This window comes from Schistocerca cancellata, chromosome 7 (assembly GCF_023864275.1).
Source record: "Schistocerca cancellata isolate TAMUIC-IGC-003103 chromosome 7, iqSchCanc2.1, whole genome shotgun sequence".
Taxonomy (NCBI): Eukaryota; Metazoa; Arthropoda; class Insecta; order Orthoptera; family Acrididae; genus Schistocerca; species Schistocerca cancellata.
The window spans coordinates 359,674,007-359,695,296 of record NC_064632.1 but is presented as its reverse complement, the minus strand read 5'-3'; the positions used below and the strand labels follow the sequence as shown (position 1 = coordinate 359,695,296).

The following is a 21,290-nucleotide window of genomic DNA, read 5'->3' as shown; positions in this document are numbered from 1 at the left end:
ACCTACTCTATGATCAAACTGAACTGAGAAACAAATTTTTCCTTCAGAACTTTGAAGATCTACTAGTTAAAAACAAGTAACCACCCAATAAACCCTACACCGGCTCCCCAATCCCCCCCCCCCCCCAGTGACTCACCCCCCTCTCCTTACATCCTAACCATATTGGTGTCAATGTAATATACTACCGCAGAATAAGACATGTACCATATCTCTAAATGTTAAAGCCCTCCATTGCTAACATAAATCAGTACTTTATACATATTAATTCTAGCTGGAACAAACATAAGCTGCCTTTACCAATATCCCAGATCACTCTAATGTTAGAATAAAAATAAGTCAACAGTTAAAGAATTTTTTGTTCATGATTTTTAAAATATTAAACGTGCAGCTATTCAAACATCTTTAATCCATTACAATCACTTTAACTCTTATACATATACCTTTAGCTAAAATAAACAGAATCTGCTCTTGATAATACTCCAGATCACGTTAACTTAACAACAGAAATAAGCCAACAGTTCATCTGAGGATTTGTTATTAATTTAAATATACAGGTCCTAGTCATACAGACAACTGCACCTCACTGCATAATCAATAAAATAAATAAATAAAAACTGCCTGTAACATACAAATAGAAATAACATAACAGATCACCTGAAATTTATTCTTGTAGTAGTTTATTATTTTTTTCTCTAGTGCTCTCATGTTATCAACATTCTAATGAAAAAACTTGTCCTTATATCGACTTTAACACATGTAAAGAAGAACAAATTACATCTCTGTACAAAGTAGGCTTATGCCATATCTCTCTGTCAAGATCTTTGTTATAAGCAACAGTTGTAAAGCGCATGCTGGATGCTGGTAAAGTGTCACTGTTAAAGTGTGAACTAATATAGTTCGTGTGAAAGTGTTCTGGACATCAAAATGGAGGCAGACAGATACGAAAAAAGCCGCCTATACTGTCACAAACCAGCACCCAGCATTATGCTACTACCAGTAATGATGTAACTTCCCGGATTCTCCCGAAATCATCTGAAGATGAACCTGAAAGGGTTCGAAAATCGGTTAATGTAATAAAGCATTATTAATGAAAAAGTGACTGGTTGCAGTTGTGTATAATTTATTTACATTAATATACAGTCACGGTTCTAAAATATCCGTAATGGATAAGCATAATCTTTTGTCTTGTCTATATTAATAACGTCACTTGGTTGAACAATAGGAGTACATTTTGGAGGAATCACTTTAACTGTACATGTCAGTGATGTCTCGTCATACTGAATGATTTTGTTATATAATTCAGGCTTTGCTTGTCCACCGCAAGAGTTAGTAATTACAAGAATCCGTTCTTGACGCCACTTCAAACACTGGTTGAGAATGTCAGAATACAGACCTGTCATTAGCTTGCAGATTTGGAGGACCTTATTATGGTTTTGTAATTTTGTTCATTTTCTTTTACTGTTTTTTGAACTCTGGGACCGAAGTTATCAGCTGCCACTTGCATACAAACACACACTTGAGCTAGGATGTTTCCAGACAGAGAGAGAGAATACTGAGCGATATATGTATGAGTCACTTTATTCATGTCATGTCTTTTAACGAATATAGTTTTGCTTCCTTTGGTAGCCAGAGTCCTACCATACACCAACCGATACTGACACCCTGGAAAGAAAAATCGACCGAAATTGAAGCATTTTGTCAGAGAATAGTAAAAATATGGTCAGTGTTGGTCAGTGTTGATAACAAAATCTTTGTTGAAATTCACTATCAATTTTAACCTCTGGGTTTGAAAAGTGTCTGCAGCAGCCAAGGTTTCTTCCACAGTCGCTGTTTCTGTTCTTGAAACAAATCTTGTCACTTTTCGCTGACAAATTATGCACTTATTTTTGAATCTAAGAAACCAACTGTCAGAAGCTTTAAATTTAAAATCTGTAAACTGTTATGCTGCTGCTAAAGCACACTGTTGCAAACTCTGTGTAGTCATTTGCTGATAATTTTCTCTGGTTTCAACAAAATGATCACACGTCCAGGAGCCGCGCGGGATTAGCCGAGAGGTCTAAGGCGCTGCAGTCGTGGGCTGTGTGGCTGGTTCTGGTGGAGGTTTGAGTCCTCCCTCGGGCGTGGGTGTGTGTGTGTGTTTGTCCTTAGGATAATTTAGGTTAAGTAGTGTGTAAGCTTAGGGACTGACGACTTTAGCAGTTAAGTCCCATAAGATTTCACACACATTTGAACAACATGTCCAGGAACTGACTGCTTCATACTTATCAAATTGATTCCTTCTTTTTTTTTTTTTTTTATTTCTTCGTCCCATTAGGATCAATATTCCTTCTTTCTTAACTGGCTGCATCCTTTTTGTTTTTGTAATGTTTGTAGTTTCCACATAGTGTGAGTGTGTTGTTAAGAACTTTAATTTTGTAATCAAAAGAAAGACAGGCTGCTTCCCTTGCCTTATTTTCATCTGGTTCATAATGGCCCTATGAGCTGTGGTCTTCGTACTTATTGAAAGGCTAACCTACATTTTCGTGAGGAAGTTCATCATCAGTCACAGGTATCTTTTTAGCCAACATGTCCACAGTATGTAAAATTTCTTCACCCATAAACAGTGTTTCATGAGAAACTGTCATTGAAGATTCCAATGCAATCAAATTATTTCCAGCTTGCACATCTTTTAACATCACCTTTGACACTTCTCTGTATAATGAATCTGCAACTTCTGATACTTTCACTATGTCTTCATTGACAGACATTTTTAATTCACAATATTGTAAAAATTCTGGTAATATTTTGCAACACAGAATGCTCCAATCTCTGGGAAAGTCAGGAATGAACTGGCACTGTAGCAGATAAGGCCCACTGCTCGATTAGTTCCATGTGGGCCTTGACACTTCCTAACGGTCTGCCTGTTTGTATATACAATAGGACAACAGCTATACTCTGCTTTCCCAAGAAGAAGCATATTCCTCTAATTTACAATGAGTATTTATAATCATATTGTAATGGCAGTAATTAATGCTTTAATTTATCTTCATTAAAAATGCATTTGAAATTACTCGGCTTTTTAAAAAGAAAGTATTGACGAATGTCATTCACATTTTAAGCAGCCTGCGACATCCAATTCATAAACAAAATAAAATTACTTGTGACTTAACTGATAACACTTTACTTAAACATTGTTATAATTTTTTTAAAAATTAAGAAAACAATAAAATCAAGCCTGCAGGTGGAATTGAACCCACATTGGCCGTACAACATTCCAGCATGCTACTGACTGAGCTATTTCATCTGTTTGTTGCAATGCTACTTCTGACCGTATATGAGGCGCATATAAGTTATGCTTAAAACTTTAGAGACCTTTTTCTTGAAATTTTCTGGGTATTGCGCTTAACGACTTTTATGAGTCGACACTCTTGAGGTATACTACCAACCTGTGAAGTCTCATCCCAAACTGAGTTTCTCAGACCAGAATGTCCCCCTGTGAGTAAAAAGTTTATACACAGAATCACAGAAGTCTAATCTATCAAATAATATGGAAAAATAGAAGCTATTCCTGATATGTTAAGTGTCTCTTGTGATTTCAAGTCTGAGGAAATTTTGGGGTTGAAGTATTCAAGCAGTTGCTGACCTCTATGGCCTTGATGAAGCTCCACTTCTGCTTCAGCACAAAACTCCAAAACATCTTGATCACAGTAATAATGAAAAATATTAAATTGAAAACACCTAACGAATTTTTCAGAAAATCGAATTTTGAAGCTTTTGATCAACTGATTGTATCACTCAAGAGTCTATTTGACAATGATGCTGCAAGATTTTTTTTTAAATCGTTGGAAAATTTTACAGCCTGCAGGTCTCGACGAAATTTTAAAATTTTACAAAAATTATTTTCATGGTGAGAGATTATTAAGCAATAGAGACATGCTTTTGCTACTTCTAAAGAGAGAAAATAAGCAGACCACAGACGAGAGGGATGTTGTGAGGATTGCGATTCATGGATTATCCCATTCCGGTGAACAAAGTTTTTCTTTTTACAACTGATTCAAAATTTATTTATGATCAGTAAAATTGCAAGACTGGCTCAATCATATCACTATTTTGCACGTTTACCATGATGTTACTGACATACTAGATTAAGATGATTGGTTAAACATATTTATTTTGCAGTATGCAAAGAGTAGCACAGCTTTTGCATTGTGCAAGTGATTTTTTTCCCATCCAATAGAAATTGATTAAATAAAAAATAATTTAAGAATAGTTTGAATTTTATTGTAGTTTTATCCATAAATAGTTTCCTTTTACGATTTTTTTCATTCTATTTACAAGGAATTTGGAACCCTTTTTTGGACAACTACCCACTCACAAAAAATATGAACTGCCCCATCTGCATAGGCAACTTGTCCAACTCTATGATCTTTAGTGGAGAGAAAGTGGACTATTCTGCAAATAAGTAATTACCATGGAGAATGTAAACCATATTTTGTGCTTCGCTTACATAGCTAGTTAAGGTAAAGACAAGTAATTAAAACTACAGTGTATCACATAAAGATAAAACCACCTTATAAATGGACAGGTATAAGCAATGATGCATAATGCTATAACATAAAAACTATGTCTCACATTTGTTGAGTGAGTAAGAAATTTTGGAAACTCAAGAGGGCAAAATTGCTCAATATCTCACCCCATATGCTCCTTTTTTAATTTTTTAAAAGGATAATTATACTTTCTGTCACTAGTATTTTAAAACTTTTATTCTATGTAAAACTGTACTAAATATAAAATAAATCTTGAAGCTTGGTCTTATTCAATGTATTACTCTTTATGAATAAAGACGTATCCATTACATATGTGTAAGTTACGCTTGAAATAAAGGTGTGAACAGCTTGTTTTCTAGGCATGACATTCTTCTCAGTGGCCAGTCTCCAAAGTGTTTGAAAATTACACATATTTAACAGAAACCTAATATAAATCAAACTTCTTGTGAAATACTTCATATACTGAACATTAACAACTGCTTCAAATGTCTGCAAAGTATAATATAATATAATAAATACAGGGTTATTCTAAATGATGGACCTATTTTCAAAAATTTCTATGCATCCAAGTACAAATCCAAAATGAACAAGCTTCATACCAATGAAAAGAGGAAGTTTCCAAGTTTTTGGCAGGCAGCGGCAGCAGCGGGCGGGCGGTGATGGTTTCAAAAGCATCAGGTAGAGTTCGCGCAGCAATAGGGCCATCATACTGTTTCACGTTAAGTTACGAGTGAGATGGCGACTGTGGAGCACAAGGTTTTCTGCATTCTTGAGCTCGCAAAAAGTGAATCGCAAATTGCAGTGCAGTGCGCATTTCGTAACAAATTCGGTATTCTACCACCTACTCACAAAAGCATTAGACATTGGTTTAAGCAATTTAAACTGACTGGGAGTGTCTGCAAAGGAAACAGCAGAGGTCGACCACATATGTCAGAGGATGATGCCCGATGGATTCAAGAAAGTTTTGTGCGCAGCCGCAGTAAGTCTATCAATAGAGCCAGTCGAGAACTTTGAATACCTCAAGCAACTGTATGGAAAGTTCTGAGATGGCGTTTACTGTACAAGCCCTACCAATTACAACTTGTGCAGGCTCTCAATCTCAATGACAAAGAGAAGCGTCTCACATTTTGTGGTTATGTACTAGCAAAGATGGAGGATGACACACTTCTACAGTGTGCAATTTTTAGCGATGAAGCAACGTTCCAGCTTAGTGGAAAAGTCAACAGACACAATGTTTGCATATGGGGTTTGAAAAAACCACATTCACCATTGCAACACAAAGAAGACTCACCAAAGATCAACGTGTTCTGTGCCATATCCCGTTATAAGATTTATGGACCATTTTTCTTTGGGGGAAGGAACTGTAACGGGAATCACATACCTGGACGTGTTGGAACAGTGGCTGTTCCCTGAAGTTATGAAAGGTTTCCACGACTTCATTTTCTAACAAGATGGAACTCCGCCCTATTGGCACTGTCATGTACGAGGTTTTTTTAATTACTCCCTTTCTCAGAGCTGGACTGGTCGCAGGGGACCTGATGACCTGGTGTCACACTTCTGGGACCAAGATCTTCTGATCTCACATCCTGTGACTACTACTTATAGGGTTATGTGAAGGCAGCTGTTTACGTTCTGCCTCTAACAACCACTCTGAACGATCTGCGGAACTGGATCACTGCTGCTGTGCACTCAGTAACAGCAGATACGCTTTCGCATGTGTGGGACAAGTTTGTCTACTGCGCTGATTTTTGCCATGCAGCCAATGGTGGCCACACTGAACATTTATAACATTGGTCAAATTCCCAATTATTAAATAATTATTAAAATCTAATCCATTTCAAATTATAAAATGTATTTAATTGATATCAAACATTTTAAAGAAGTTTTGAAACTTCTTTTTTTTTCTTTCTTTTTTTTTATTGGTATAAAGCTTGTTCATTTTCGATTTGTACTTGAATAAATACAAAATTTTGAAAATGGGTACATCATTTAGGATAACCCTGTATAATGACAATCTAATGCTCCACTGGTAAGAAAATAATCGTAACAGGTAGACATTCAGCCAAAACTCTCACCTGTTGTTCCAAATGCTTTTAAACAGGTCAAGGCTCTCGCGCAACCTGTTCTGGGTAGGATCTTCACGCAGTACCATGTTGTAACTGCTGCATGCAGTAACAAATATGATTGCGGTAACATCATTGAAACACTGTATCCACTTCCGCCTTTCGTCTCTCTGTCCTCCAACATCGAACATACTGTAATAATAAAATGTTTGTCATCGATACACATTGCTTAAATAAATGTAAAAAAATAAAAAAAAATAAATAAAAATAGAACTGAAATACTGTTAACTTTCAGCCTCAATGAAACACAACGCTAATTTGAGATTTCGCGATTATAATAATGCTTACAATTGTTCCTGTATCTACAGGATACAATTAATTTACCACAAAAGTAACTCCAACCAGTACACATGCTTTGTCGAAGGACAAACACCATGTGTTTATTACATTCACTGCAATGCAAATAACAGATTCAGGAATTCTGGCAACTGTACTCCTAAGATGATTTCCAAAAACGCAACAAGCAAGCAGAGTCTACGCAGCAAATACAATCTTATTGACCTTATGTTCTGTTTAAATTATGTAGTTCCTTAAAAGTAACAAAAAATTGCTGGAAAGTTTTCATCAAATTCACTTTATTAACATTAATAAATATTAATGACGAGTCATTAAAATTTAACTTCTGGATACAAATTCTCAGCAGTACAGAGAACTACCTGATATCTACAAACAGTACTTTGAAAATTCTTTTCTTGTTTGTGAATCATTCTAGGTTAGGTTAGGTTAGGTTAGGTTAGGTTAGATTTAATTTCCAATGCATCAAATGAACTATTACAAAACAACTTTAATTATGTTCATGAACAAGTTTGATTTTAAAACACGAAAAAATAATTTAATAATTTTTTCCTCCTAAATACACTTAATACTGAACAGTGTGATTAACTTACTGGAAATTGACTTTATCCACTTGAAATCTTGTTTCAAAGATACCAGAAGTTAAGACACGACATCTGAGAATGTCCTAGAAGAAAGAGAAAAAAAACTATTTAAAATAATGGTAAAAACAAAGATTGTGCAGTTAAACATAGTGCAACACTTTTATCATATTCACTCAAAGATGAAGCTTCATTTTCATTAGTGTTGTTATGCAATTAGTTTTGCATCTATTCAATTTTCATAGGAGTTTTAAGCAGGAATAGAATGGTAAAAAGTTTTTTTCCACCTCTCTCTCTAAATTCTACTTTCAGCAAAAAAATTTTCTTTGCATGGATATTTCAAGTAATCGGACAGCTCTGTTATGATTAAACTATGCTTATATCTTTGTGTACACAATATACTGGTCAAGAGAACTGATGTGACAAACTAGATAAACACCTCTCTTCTGGTCATAATGTACACTTAATTTATTAAGACACTTTTTTTTTCCTTCAAGAAATGGTAACTTTCATGCCTATGTAATCAGTATCCCCTCCCACACACATACAAAGGAATCTGAAGAAAAATTATCTGCTTTAAAACATGTGAGTAGTTTTATGCACAAGGAATAGTGAAGAATGAGACAGGAGTCAAAGCAAAAATTTGAAAGTGCTTTCCGCATTCTCACAAAAAACAAAGGACTAGTTCCCTGTCGACCCCCAAGCTGTCCTCTCTCTTGTAAAGAAGCTACTCAAATGGTTTGTGATATGCAAGTAATTTATGAAAACCATCAGAATCATTTTGTGTAATCCTAAATGCCTCTACAGGGAGGAGGGTTCAAGATCACAGTGTCGGGACAAAGGGACCACACGTAAGTTCCTGAAATGTGGACACCTGTTCACCACCATCTGAGTGCATTGTATCTATGACTTACTGCAATGAGCTTTTCTTCATGGGTGAAATCGTGAAACACAGAGCAAGTTGGCACGAATTGATGAGCAACTTTTAACTTTTGGACATTTTATATCAAACCAGTGGTAGCACTCATCAAGAAGACTGGAATGAGATTGACAGCATCATCCACAGGGACATGCTGAATGAACTCTTAACACTGCACTAAAAGCTGTGGAAAGTAGAAAGGCGAGTTAATTCCAAACATCATGCACAGTTGTCGATCTAAGTGAATGGCCACAGACCCAGAGGAACGGTATCCTTCAAAAAGGAGGTAAGTGAACTATTCTAAAACCCTCAACATTGGACATCGAGAGCTGGCATGTTATTATAGTGGAATAGTATACAAAGCTGCCACAGAGGGTATGAGCTAAGTGTAGCATGGGCAGAGCCAATGGCTCACATGTTTACTTCCCAGTGGCAATAGGTCTGGCCCAGCAGTTCTGAAACCAATTCCAACGCCCGCAGACCAAGCTTTCACCTCACACTGTGCTCTGCCTTTGTGTGCCCAGTTGTCAGTCGAACTGATCGTGTGTTATACTTTGCTCCATGCTTAATCCCTATGTAGGCACTGTAATTTCTTCTGTTTATTGGCGATTATGATGTCAGGTTTGTTATGTGGTGTTGTTTTATCTGTTATAATGGTTCTGTTCCAGTATAATTTGTATTCATCATTCTCCAGTACATTTTGTGGTGCATACTTGTATGTGGGAACGTGTTGTTTTATTAGTTTATGTTTTATGGCAAGTTGTTGATGTATTATTTTTGCTACATTGTCATGTCTTCTGGGGTATTCTGTATTTGCTAGTATTGTACATCCACTTGTGATGTGATCTACTGTTTCTATTTGTTGTTTGCAAAGTCTGCATTTATCTGTTATGGTATTGGGATCTTTAATAATATGCTTGCTGTAATATCTGGTGTTTATTGTTTGATCCTGTATTGCAATCAGGAAACCTTCCATCTCACTGTATATATTGCCTTTTCTTAGCCATGTGATGGATGCGTCTTGATCGATGTGTGGCTGTGTTAGATGATATGGGTGCTTGCCATGTAGTGTTTTCTTTTTCCAATTTACTTTCTTCATATCTGTTGATGTTATGTGATCTAAAGGGTTGTAGAAGTGGTTATGAAATTGCAGTGGTGTAGCCGATGTATTTATATGAGTGATTGCTTTGTGTATTTTGCTAGTTTCTGCTCGTTCTATAAAGAATTTTCTTAAATTGTCTACCTGTCCATAACACAGGTTTTTTATGTCGATAAATCCCCTTCCTCCTTCCTTTCTGCTTAATGTGAATCTTTCTATTCCTGAATGTGTGTGATGTATTCTATATTTGTGGCATTGTGAACGTGTAAGTGTATTGAGTGCTTCTAGGTCTGTGTTACTCCATTTCACTACTCCAAATGAGTAGGTCAATATTGGTATAGCATATGTATTTATAGCTTTTGTCTTGTTTCTTGCTGTCAATTCTGTTTTCAGTATTTTTATTAGTCTTTGTCTATATTTTTCTTTTAGTTCTTCTTTAATATTTGTATTATCTATTCCTATTTTTTGTCTGTATCCTAGATATTATAGGCATCTGTTTTTTCCATCGCTTCTATGGAGTCACTGTAGTTATTCAATATGTAATCTTCTTGTTTAGTGTGTTTTCCCTTGACTATGCTGTTTTTCTTACATTTGTCTGTTCCAAAAGCCACATTTATATCATTGCTGAATACTTCTGTTATCTTTAGTAATTGGTTGAGTTGTTGATTGGTTACTGCCAGTAGTTTTAGATCATCCATGTATAGCAAATGTGTGATTTTGTGTTGGTATGTTCCAGTAATATTGTATCCATAATTTGTATTATTTAGCATGTTGGATAGTGGGTTCAGAGCAAGGCAGAACCAGAAAGGACTTAATGAGTCTCCTTGGTATATTCCACGCTTAATCTGTATTGGCTGTGATGTGATATTATTTGAATTTGTTTGGATATTAAGTGTGGTTTTCCAGTTTTTCATTACTATCTTTAGGAACTGTTATCAATTTAGGATCTACTTTGTATATTTCCAATATCTGTAGTAACCATGAGTGGGGTACACTATCAAAAGCTTTTTGGTAATCAATGTATGCGTAGTGTAGTGACCTTTGTTTAGTTTTAGCTTGATATGTCACCTCTGTATCTATTATCAGTTGCTCTTTACATCCTCGTTCTCCTTTGCAGCAGCCTTTTTGTTCTTCATTTATAATTTTGTTCTGTGTTGTATGTGTCATTAATTTCTGTGTAATGACTGAAGTTAATATTTTGTATATTGTTGGTAGGCATGTTAGGGGGCGATATTTAGCTGGGTTTGTTGTGTCTGCTTGATCTTTAGGTTTCAGATAGGTTATTCCATGTGTACGTGTATCAGGGAACGTGTATGGGTCTGCAATGTAACTACTAAATAATTTACCTAAAAACAAAGATGATGTGACTTACCAAATGAAAGTGCTGGCAGGTCGACAGACACACAAACGAACACAAACATACACACAAAATTCAAGCTTTCGCAACAAACTGTTGCCTCATCAGGAAAGAGAGTAGGAGAGGGAAAGACGAAAGGATGTGGGTTTTAAGGGAGAGGGTAAGGAGTCATTCCAGTCCCGGGAGCGGAAAGACTTACCTTAGGGGGGAAAAAAGGACGGGTACGTACACACACACACACACACACACACACACACACACAAATCCATCCACACATATACAGACACAAGCAGACATATTTGGTCTTTAAATATGTCTGCTTGTGTCTGTATATGTGTGGATGGATATGTGTGTGTGTGTGTGTGTGTGCGCGAGTGTATATCCGTCCTTTTTTCCCCCTAAGGTAAGTCTCTCCACTCCCGGGACTGGAATGACTCCTTACCCTCTCCCTTAAAACCCACATCCTTTCGTCTTTGCCTCTCCTTCCCTCTTTCCTGATGAGGCAACAGTTTGTTGCGAAAGCTTGAATTTTGTGTGTATGTTTGTGTGTCTGTCGACCTGCCAGCACTTTCATTTGGTAAGTCACATCATCTTTGTTTTTAGGTATATTTTTCCTACGTGGAATGTTTCCTTCTATTATAACCATATTGTTAAATAATTTAGTTAGATGTGAATGTGTTGAGGCGAACTTCTTTAGCCAGAAATTTGCTATTTTATCATTTCCAGGGGCTTTCCAATTGTGCGTAGAATTAATTGCTCGGGTGACTTCATGTTGCAAAATTATCACTTCAGGCATTTGTGGTATCATCTTGTATGTGCCCAGAAGTTTCATCTTGTATGTGTCTGTTCCTGCTTGTATCCACTGTGCATGCCTGTTATGCTGTACCGGGTTTGAGCATATGTTGCTCCAGAAGTGTTCCATGTCTGTTATGTTTGGTGGATTGTCTATTTTAATGTGTGTGTTACCTATTATCTAGTAAAATCTCTTTTGGTTTGTGTTGAATGTTTGGTTTTGTTTCCTTCTATTTTCACTTTTTTTGTATCTTCTAAGTCGTTTGGCCAATGCTTGTAATTTCTGCTTCTTTTCATCTAATTGTTCTATTGCTTCTTGTTGTGAGATTTTACCTAACCTTTCTCGTTTTTTGTCTGATATTTCATTTCTTATAAATTGTGTTAGCTGTCCGATGTCTTTTCTCAGTTTTTCTATTCTGATCTGTAGCCTGTGTCGCCATGCTGGTTTTGTGGGTTTCTTCCGTGTGTTGGTTGGTTCTGATCTCTGCCTAGTGTGTATATTTAGTGTAGTGAGTGCTCCTACATAAACCAGTAGTTGTAACTCTTCCACAGTTGTATTTTCATTTATTTTGTTGTGTATGATTGTGTTGATAGTTGTTATTGTTGTTTCGACTTGTGGGTTATTTGGTGGTCTATGCAAGAATGGTCTAATGTCTGTATCTGTGTCTTTGTATTCTATATATGTCAGCTGAAATTTTTCTTCTATATCTAACATGTGTGTCACTTCGTGTTCTATTTGTGCTTGTTCTGGTGGCTGTCTTAAGATTTCGTTTTCCTCCGATTGTTTAACTGACACGTTTTGTTCTTTGTTTGTTTTCTCTGGGATGTTTGAGTCCATTACTGTATTTTCTTCTTCTTCTAATTGCACATTATTTTGTTCCAGTATTTGTTGTACTTGTTGTTTGATGTTTTCTAATTCTGACTGGGGTATCCTGTTATTTTTTATTATTACACAGATCTGATCAGCTAGTCGTTCTGTTAAAAATTTTAATTCCGGGTATCTGGTAATAAATGTTGTGTATGCTTGTGATTGTATCCAGTTGTGTTGGTTCCTAGGTTTGTTGCTTGGTAATAACAGAACATGAGGTGTCGATAAACTTCATCTGACCATATCATCCTCTGTCTTTGTTTTCCTTCTAGGGTGGTTGCAGGAAGCATATCCTGCAAAACACCTCATTTTGGATTTAAATCATTTTCCAGTTGGCTAGCAGTGTCGTTACCATTGTGGGCGGGCACAGGGTTCAAGCGTCGTCCCCGACCTCAAGCGTCGTCCCCGACCATGACGGCGCTTGTCCGAGGCTTCTTTAGTTCTCTCCTGAACCAAGTAATCACACTAAAAGGGGGGTTAGCCCTATTAGTGGTTTGTTCTTTTCGTCGCCTTTTACAACTGGCAGAACATACCGGAGGCCTATTCTTTTCCCGGGCCTCCACGGGGTTTATTATTATTATTATTATTATTATTATTATATTAATTATATAATTATTAATTATATATTATTATTATTGTTATCATCAATTTGTATAACATTTTTTATCAAATCCCTACTCAGTTTTAGCTAAGTAATCCTTCAATGTATAAAATGTATTGCATAACAGATACTTTTTAGCTGTCTTCTTAAGTAAGTGTATTTTTGCAATTTCTTCAATCTCTTTTGATAATTTGTTGTACAGTTTCTTTGGTAGAAAATGCTGTTTTGAGTTTTATGTTTATTTTTTCTTGGTAAATGTAAGTTGAATCTATTCTTGTTGCATGGTCATGGACAGAGCTGTTTGTGCAGTAATTACCAATGTTATTTTTGATGTTTACAACTGACTGGTAAATGTACTCACGTGGAGCAGTTAAAATCCCCAGTGTTCTGAACAGATCTTTACAATGAGCTCAACTAGTATTTTTGGTTATTATTCTTATGGCTCATTTCTGGAGTTTGAAAATTGTGTTCATATTTTGTACATTTGTTCCCCAAAAAAGAACGTCATAGCTAAGAACTAAGTGTACATATGAATAATATGTAACTAAAAGACACAGCATGTTAAACACTGATTATAGGATTCTAGGGGCATAACATGCTGATATTCTGTTATGATATATCAAGATTTCGAAGGCCAACAAGAGGTCCTTTGTTCTGCCTGCCGACAACGGAAAAGCGACCGCTGTAAGGAAGACCACACCAAAGATTATGATCACAAGATACGTGACCCACTAGACCCAACGACACTAGGAACAGTAACCGCAGATCTTACAGAAGATCACACAGAATACAAATTGATTAATCAAGGTGTATTTTCTGTTTGCAGGTGTAAATAGGAGGAATCTGCAAAATTCATAGTGTCTACCAACTAAAATTTGAACCAAATGATGTCCTGGCCAGCTTTGACATTGTTTCTTTGTTTAATATCGTGCTACTCAATGACACTCTTGAAATACTGATTTCGTTTTCCCACAGGACGTCACCAAGGTGGTACCATGGCTAGTCCACTAGTCTGGTCATTACTAATTTCTTCGTGGAACATTTCAAAAGAAGGGCACGGCATTTGACACATTGTAAACCTAAGGTGTGGGGCATTAAAATGGCACCACTTTCACCATGTCTTATGTCTACATCAACATACATACTCCACAAGCCACAATGCGATGTATGGTGGAAGGTACCCTGCACCACTATTAGTCATGTCCATTCCTGTTCTCCCATTAAAAAGAGTGAGGGGAAAGCAACTGTGTGTATGCTTTCATATAAGCCCTAATTTCTCATATCTTATCTTCGTGACCCTTACACGAAATGTATGATGGCAGCAGTAGAATCGTTCTGCAGTCTGCTTCAAATTCTGTTTCTCTAAATTTTCTCAATAGAGTTCCATAAAAAGAATGTCGCCTTATCTCCAGGGATTCCCGTTTGAGTTTACAAAACATCTCCATACACTTCCATGTTGTTCAAATTTACAGGTAACAATTCTAGTAGCCCACATCTAAACTGCTTCTATTTCATCATTTAATCTGACTTGGTACACATCCCTAGCACTCAAGGAACACTCAATAAATACTCAAGAAAAGGCCGCACAAGTATCCTACAGATGGTCTCCTTCCAATAAACCAAAGTTGACCATTTTCCTTCCCTACCACAATGGAGAGCTGCATCAAACCAGTCTCAGGACTGATGACCACAACAACAACAACAACAACAACAACCACAACCACAATCTTCATATGCTCGTTCACTTTCACAGTGATTTGCAATGTTACGCCCAGATATTTAAATCACATGACTGTGAAGCAGGACACTACTAATCCTGTATTCGAATGTTATAGGTTTGTTTCTCCTACCCATCCACACTGACTTGCACTTTTCTACATTTAGAGGTAGCTGCCATTCATCACGGACAGGAAAAATGAACTAGAATTATTATTTGGGTTTTCAATCAGTCAGCTTTCCAATTCGTGCAGCAAAATAGCAGGACATTGACTGAAAACATTTTGTAGACAGAGCTCAGGCTGAAACAATTAATGCGTACCCAATTGTTAATGGACTATCTGATCGTGATACACAATTGATGGAAATAAGCAATATTGCACCTTACAACAATGAGGAAGGTTCATATACAGGAGCGAGGCTTACAACACGATACAATGTCTTAAGAATAAGCTAAAAGGGGCAGTATGGAATGAGGTTTATGTATAAAGAGATGCTAATGTCAAATCCAATTTATTCTATAGTTAATCTGCATCAATATTTGAAAGTTCCTTCCCTAAAAAGTATCCAGATGATCCATTAAAAAACCAAGTTAACCTCAGATAACTAAGGAAACTAAAATCTGATGTAAGAGGAAGAAAGAAATTTATGTGAAGGGCAGAGTAAGACACGATCCAACATTACTTGGATGATATATATATAAAAAACAAAGATGATTTGACTTACCAAACGAAAGCGCTGGCACGTCAATAGACACACAAACATACACACAAAATTCTAGCTTTCGCAACCAACAGTTGCCTCGTCAGGAAAGAGGGAAGGAGAGGGAAAGACGAAAGGATTTGGGTTTTAAGGGAGAGGGTAAGGAGTCATTCCAATCCCGGGAGCGGAAAGACTTACCTTAGGGGGAAAAAAGGACGGGTATACACTCGCGCGCACACACACATATATCCATCCACACATATACAGACACAAGCAGACATATAGAGAGGCAAAGAGTTTGGGCAGAGATGTCAGTCGAGGCGGAAGTGCAGAGGCAAAGATGTTGTTGAGTGACAAGTGAGGTATGAGTGGCGGCAACTTGAAATTAGCGGAGATTGAGGCCTGGTGGATAATGGGAAGAGAGGATATATTGAAGAGCAAGTTCCCATCTCCGGAGTTCTGACAGGTTGGTGTTAGTGGGAAGTATCCAGATAGCCCGGACGGTGTAACACTGTGCCAAGATGTGCTGGCCGTGCACCAAGGCATGTTTAGCCACAGGGTGATCCTCATTACGAACAAACACTGTCTGCCTGTGTCCATTCATGCGAATGGACAGTTTGTTGCTGGTCATTACCACATAGAATGCGTCACAGTGTAGGCAGGTCAGTTGGTAGATCACGTGGGTGCTTTCACACGTGGCTCTGCCTTTGATCGTGTACACCTTCCGGGTTACAGGACTGGAGTAGGTGGTGGTGGGAGGGTGCATGGGACAGGTTTTACACCGGGGGCGGTTACAAGGGTAGGAGCCAGAGGGTAGGGAAGGTGGTCTGGGGATTTCATAGGGATGAACCAAGAGGTTACGAAGGTTAGGTGGACAGCGGAAAGACACTCTTGGTGGAGTGGGGAGGATTTCATGAAGGATGGATCTCATTTCAGGGCAGGATTTGAGGAAGTCTTATCCCTGCTGGAGAGCCACATTCAGAGTCTGATCCAGTCCCGGAAAGTATCCTGTCACAAGTGGGGCACTTTTGTGGTTCTTCTGTGGGAGGTTCTGGGTTTGAGAGGATGAGGAAGTGGCTCTGGTTATTTGCTTTTGTACCAGGTCAGGAGGGTAGTTGCGGGATGCGAAAGCTGTTGTCAGGTTGTTGGTGTAATGGTTCAGGGATTCCGGACTGGAGCAGATTCGTTTGCCATGAAGACCTAGGCTGTAGGGAAGGGACCGTTTGATGTGGAATGGGTGGCAGCTGTCATAATGGAGGTACTGTTGCTTGTTGGTGGGACTGATGTGGACGGACGTGTGAAGCTGGCCATTGGACAGGTGGAGGTCAACGTCAAGGAAAGTGGCATGGGATTTGGAGTAGGACCAGGTGAATCTGATGGAACCAAAGGAGTTGAGGTCAGAGAGGAAATTCTGGAGTTCTTCTTCACTGTGAGTCCAGATCATGAAGATGTCATCAATCAATCTGTACCAAACTTTGGGTTGACAGGCCCGGGTAACCAAGAAGGCTTCCTCTAAGCGACCCATGGAAAGGTTGGCGTACGAAGTGGCCATCCTGGTACCCATGGCTGTTCCCTTTAATTGTTGGTATGTCTGGGCTTTGAAAGCGAAGAAGTTGTGGGTCAGGATGAAGCTGGCTAAGGTAATGAGGAAAGAGGTTTTAGGTAGGGTGGCAGGTGATCGGCGCGAAAGGAAGTGCTCCATCCCAGCGAGGCCCTGGACGTGCGGGATATTTGTGTATAAGGAAGTGGCATCAATGGTTACAAGGATGGTTTCTGGGGGTAACGGATTGGGTAAGGATTCCAGGCGTTCGAAAAGTGGTTGGTGTCTTTGATGAAGGATGGGAGACTGCATGTAATGGGTTGAAGGTGTTGATCTACGTAGGCAGAGATACGTTCTGTGGGGGCTTGGTAACCAGCTACAATGGGGCGGCCGGGATGATTGGGTTTGTGAATTTTAGGAAGAAGGTAGGGGTGCGGGGTGTCGGTGGGGTCAGGAGGTTGATGGAGTCAGGTGAAAGGTTTTGTAGGGGGCCTAAGGTTCTGAGGATTCCTTGAAGCTCTGCCTGGACATCAGGAATGGGATTACCTTGGCAAACTTTGTATGTGGTGTTGTCTGAAAGCTGACGCAGTCCCTCAGCCACATACTCCCGACGATCAAGTATCACGGTCGTGGAACCCTTGTCCACCGGAAGAATGACGATGGACCGGTCAGCCTTCAGATCGCGGATAGCCTGGGCTTCAGCAGTGGTGATGTTGGGAGTAGGATTAAGGTTTTTTAAGGAGGATTGTGAGGCAAGGCTGGAAGTCAGAAATTCCTGGAAGGTTTGGAGAGGGTGATTTTGAGGAAGAGGAGGTGGGTCCCGCTGTGACGGAGGACGGAGCTGTTCCAGGCAGGGTTCAATTTGGATAGTGTCTTGGGGAGTTGGATCATTAGGGGTAGGATTAGGATCATTTTTCTTCGTGGCAAAGTGATACTTCCAGCAGAGAGTACGAGTGTAGGACAGTAAATCTTTGACGAGGGCTGTTTGGTTGAATCTGGGAGTGGGGCTGAAGGTGAGGCCTTTGGATAGGACAGAGGTTTCGGATTGGGAGAGAGGTTTGGAGGAAAGGTTAACTACTGAATTAGGGTGTTGTGGTACCAGATTGTGTTGATTGGAATTTTGAGGTTTTGGAGGGAGTGGAGCTGGAAGGGGAGATTGAGTAGATGGGAGAGACTGGGTTTGTGTGCAATGAGAGGAGGTTGAGGTTTGCTGGAAAGGTTGTGAAGGGTGAGTGAGTTGCCTTTCCGGAGGTGGGAAACCAGGAGATTGGATAGTTTTTTGAGGTGAAGGGTGGCATGCTTTTCTAATTTGCGGTTGGCCTGTAGGAGGATGCTCTGAACCGCCGGTGTGGATGTGGGAGAGGAAAGATTGAGGACTTTTATTAAGGATAGGAGTTGATGGGTGTGTTCATTGGCTGAGTTGATGTGTAGGTGAAGGATTAGGTGGGTGAGGGCAATGGATTGTTCAGTTTGGAACTGGTATAGGGACTGATGGAAAAAAGGGTTGCAGCCAGAGAGTTGTGTGAGGCCTTTGGGGGTAATGCCAAATGTCAGACAAGCCTGAGAAAATAAAATATGTGAGCGTAATCTGGGAACCATGTCACCCTCACAACACCCCCACAACGACCCCATTAAGTTTTATTTACATTCCCTCCGCAAACATGCCTTCACCCTAGCCAGATTACGCTCACATGTTTTATTTAGTTGGCACAGTGGATAGGCCTTGAAAAACTGAACATAGATCAATTGAGAAAACAGGAAGAAGTTGTGTGGAACTATGAAAAAAATAAGCAAAATATACAAACTGAGTAGTCCATGGCATGATAGGCAACAATAAGGACCGTATGAGTTCAGGAGCGCCGTGGTCCCGTGGTTAGCGTGAGCAGCTGCAGAGTAAGAGGTTCTTGGTTCAAGTCTTCCCTCGAGCGAAAATTTTAATTTTTTTATTTTAGACAATTATTATCTGACAAACTCTTATGTTTTCATCAATTTTTTGGGAGTGATTATCACATACAAAAGAAAACCTAAATCGGGCAAAGTAGAAGGATCTTTTTACCCATTCGCCAAGTGTACAAGTTAGGTGGGTCGACAATATATTCCTGTCATGTGACGCACATGCCATCACCAGTGTCGTATAGAATATATCAGACGTGTTTACCTGTGGAGTAATCGGTTGACCTATGACCTTGCGATCAAATTTTTCTGTTCCCATTGGAGAGGCGGCTCCTTTCGTCTACTAATCGCACGGTTTTGCGGTGCGGTTGCAAAACACAGACACTAAACTTATTACAGTGAATAGAGATGTCAATGAACGAACGGACAGATCACAACTTAGCGAAAATAAAAAAGTAAACTTTTCACTCGAGGGAAGACTTGAACCAAGGACCTCTGGTTCCGCAGCTGCTCACGCTAACCGCAGGACCACGGCGCTCCTGAGCTCACATTATTCTTGATGCTGCCTATCTTGCACATGCAGTACTCAGTTTGTATATTTTGCTTATTTTTTTCATAGTTCCACACAACTTCTTCCTGTTTTCTCGATTGATCTGTGTTCAGTTTTTCAGGACCTATCCACTGTGCCAACTTATAATTAAATCTGAGAGGGGGTGCGATGGGGAGGTTCCCTTATTAGAAAAACTCTGATGGTTTTATAAACAGTTCGTTTGACTCATACTTAACAAACAGAATGCAATAGGTTGTGCTGAATAATTCACACAATGTCAGAAAGGCAGTAAATTTTAGTAACTTCAGTGTGTGAGTGAGAGTGTGTGTGTGTGGGGGGAGGGGGGGGGGGGGGGGGGGAGGACTCATAGGTCTGCTTTGATTCTTCATGCAGGGTGAGTTTTTCCACCATGTGCGAACTCCAAGGACTGATCAATGAGAGGATATGGAACAAAAAGGGCCTAATAAACGTATGTCCAGAAATGCATGGTTCCCATGCTAGAGGCCATTCACTCAACCATACTTTGTTACAGAGACTGTGGTCTACGACGGGCTGTACCCTGCAACCACAGTTATAGAATGCACATTTCCTCCGAGAGTGTTGTACTATTCCTCATATGTCATGCCCTAGCACTCTCTCCTGCCATAGCAATGGGTAATGTTGTGTGCAATTCACTTCTCCTGCTGACTCACCATGTGCTGGATGTGATACCGCATTGTACACAATGGTTCCATATTCAAATCGAGAGCATGCCGACATGATGTTTATTTGCAGAAAGGTAAATGACAACGGGCGGAAGGCAGCAATGTTGTATCAGGAAACCTATCCCCACTGACGCAACCACAGCATTCAATGTTTGCAACAGTGTTTCGCCATTTGTGTGAGACAGTGTCATTTCAGAAGTAGGAAATCATGCAGAATGTACCCAAAATGTTTGGACACCAGACTTGGAGGAAAAGGTGATTAACAGTGTAGAAGGTGACTGCCATGTCTGTACCAAGCAGTTGGCCTGCCAGAACATGGTAAGCCAGACGACCGTGTGGAAGATTCTCCATGAGAATTGCTACTACCCTTATCACTCACAGTGTGTGCAAGGCTTACTGGCGACAGCCTTTCCACATCAGGAACAGTTTTGTCACCGTTTTCTTCACCAGACAAACGTGATTCTGGGATTAGCGCCATCCATCCTATTCACAGATGAGGCCACCTTATATGGAATGGTATCTTCCAACTTGTCATCTGTGGGATTGTATGCAGAACACCCATGATATGATAACAGCAAATCATCACAGTTGGTGCAGCCAGAAGGTGTGGGCGGGGGCAATTGGTGACGCTGATTTGTGGAACTTCTGGTTATGGTACCACCTCAAAAGTATTGTGTATCCAGAGCCCATTCCAGATGTGGAGACACTGAAGCAGCCTATTCATGCTGCCTTTGACATTGTTCAGATACAGGCTGACCAATGTGAACGTGCGAGACAGAACATGCTACAGAGCATACGTGCGTGCATTGAGGCACATGGAAACCACTTTCAACACACACTAATTGTGGCTGCATGGTACGGAGTTTATTAGACTGCAGTCTATCAATGTGTGACTGAATAAATGGTCTCTAGCATGGAAACCATGCAATTCTGGACAGAAATTCATTAGACCTTTTCTGTTCCATATCCTCTCATCTATCAATCACTAGAGGTTTGTACATGTTGGGGAAAAAAAATCACCCTGT

At 39.3% G+C, this 21,290-nt stretch overlaps 1 protein-coding gene across 1 annotated transcript in view; it reads right to left on the bottom strand.

The window, feature by feature from the left end:
• The window catches only part of LOC126092548 (guanine nucleotide-binding protein G(s) subunit alpha), a 409,638-nt gene that overhangs the window by 63,033 nt on the left and 325,315 nt on the right, over nucleotides 1-21,290 (bottom strand). Inside the window, exons 8-9 of the mRNA XM_049908206.1 lie at nucleotides 7,537-7,610; nucleotides 6,602-6,781 (exon numbers count right to left, since the gene is read on the bottom strand). Coding sequence (XP_049764163.1) covers nucleotides 6,602-6,781; nucleotides 7,537-7,610 — 254 coding nt within the window. The remainder of the gene's footprint in view (nucleotides 1-6,601; nucleotides 6,782-7,536; nucleotides 7,611-21,290) is intronic.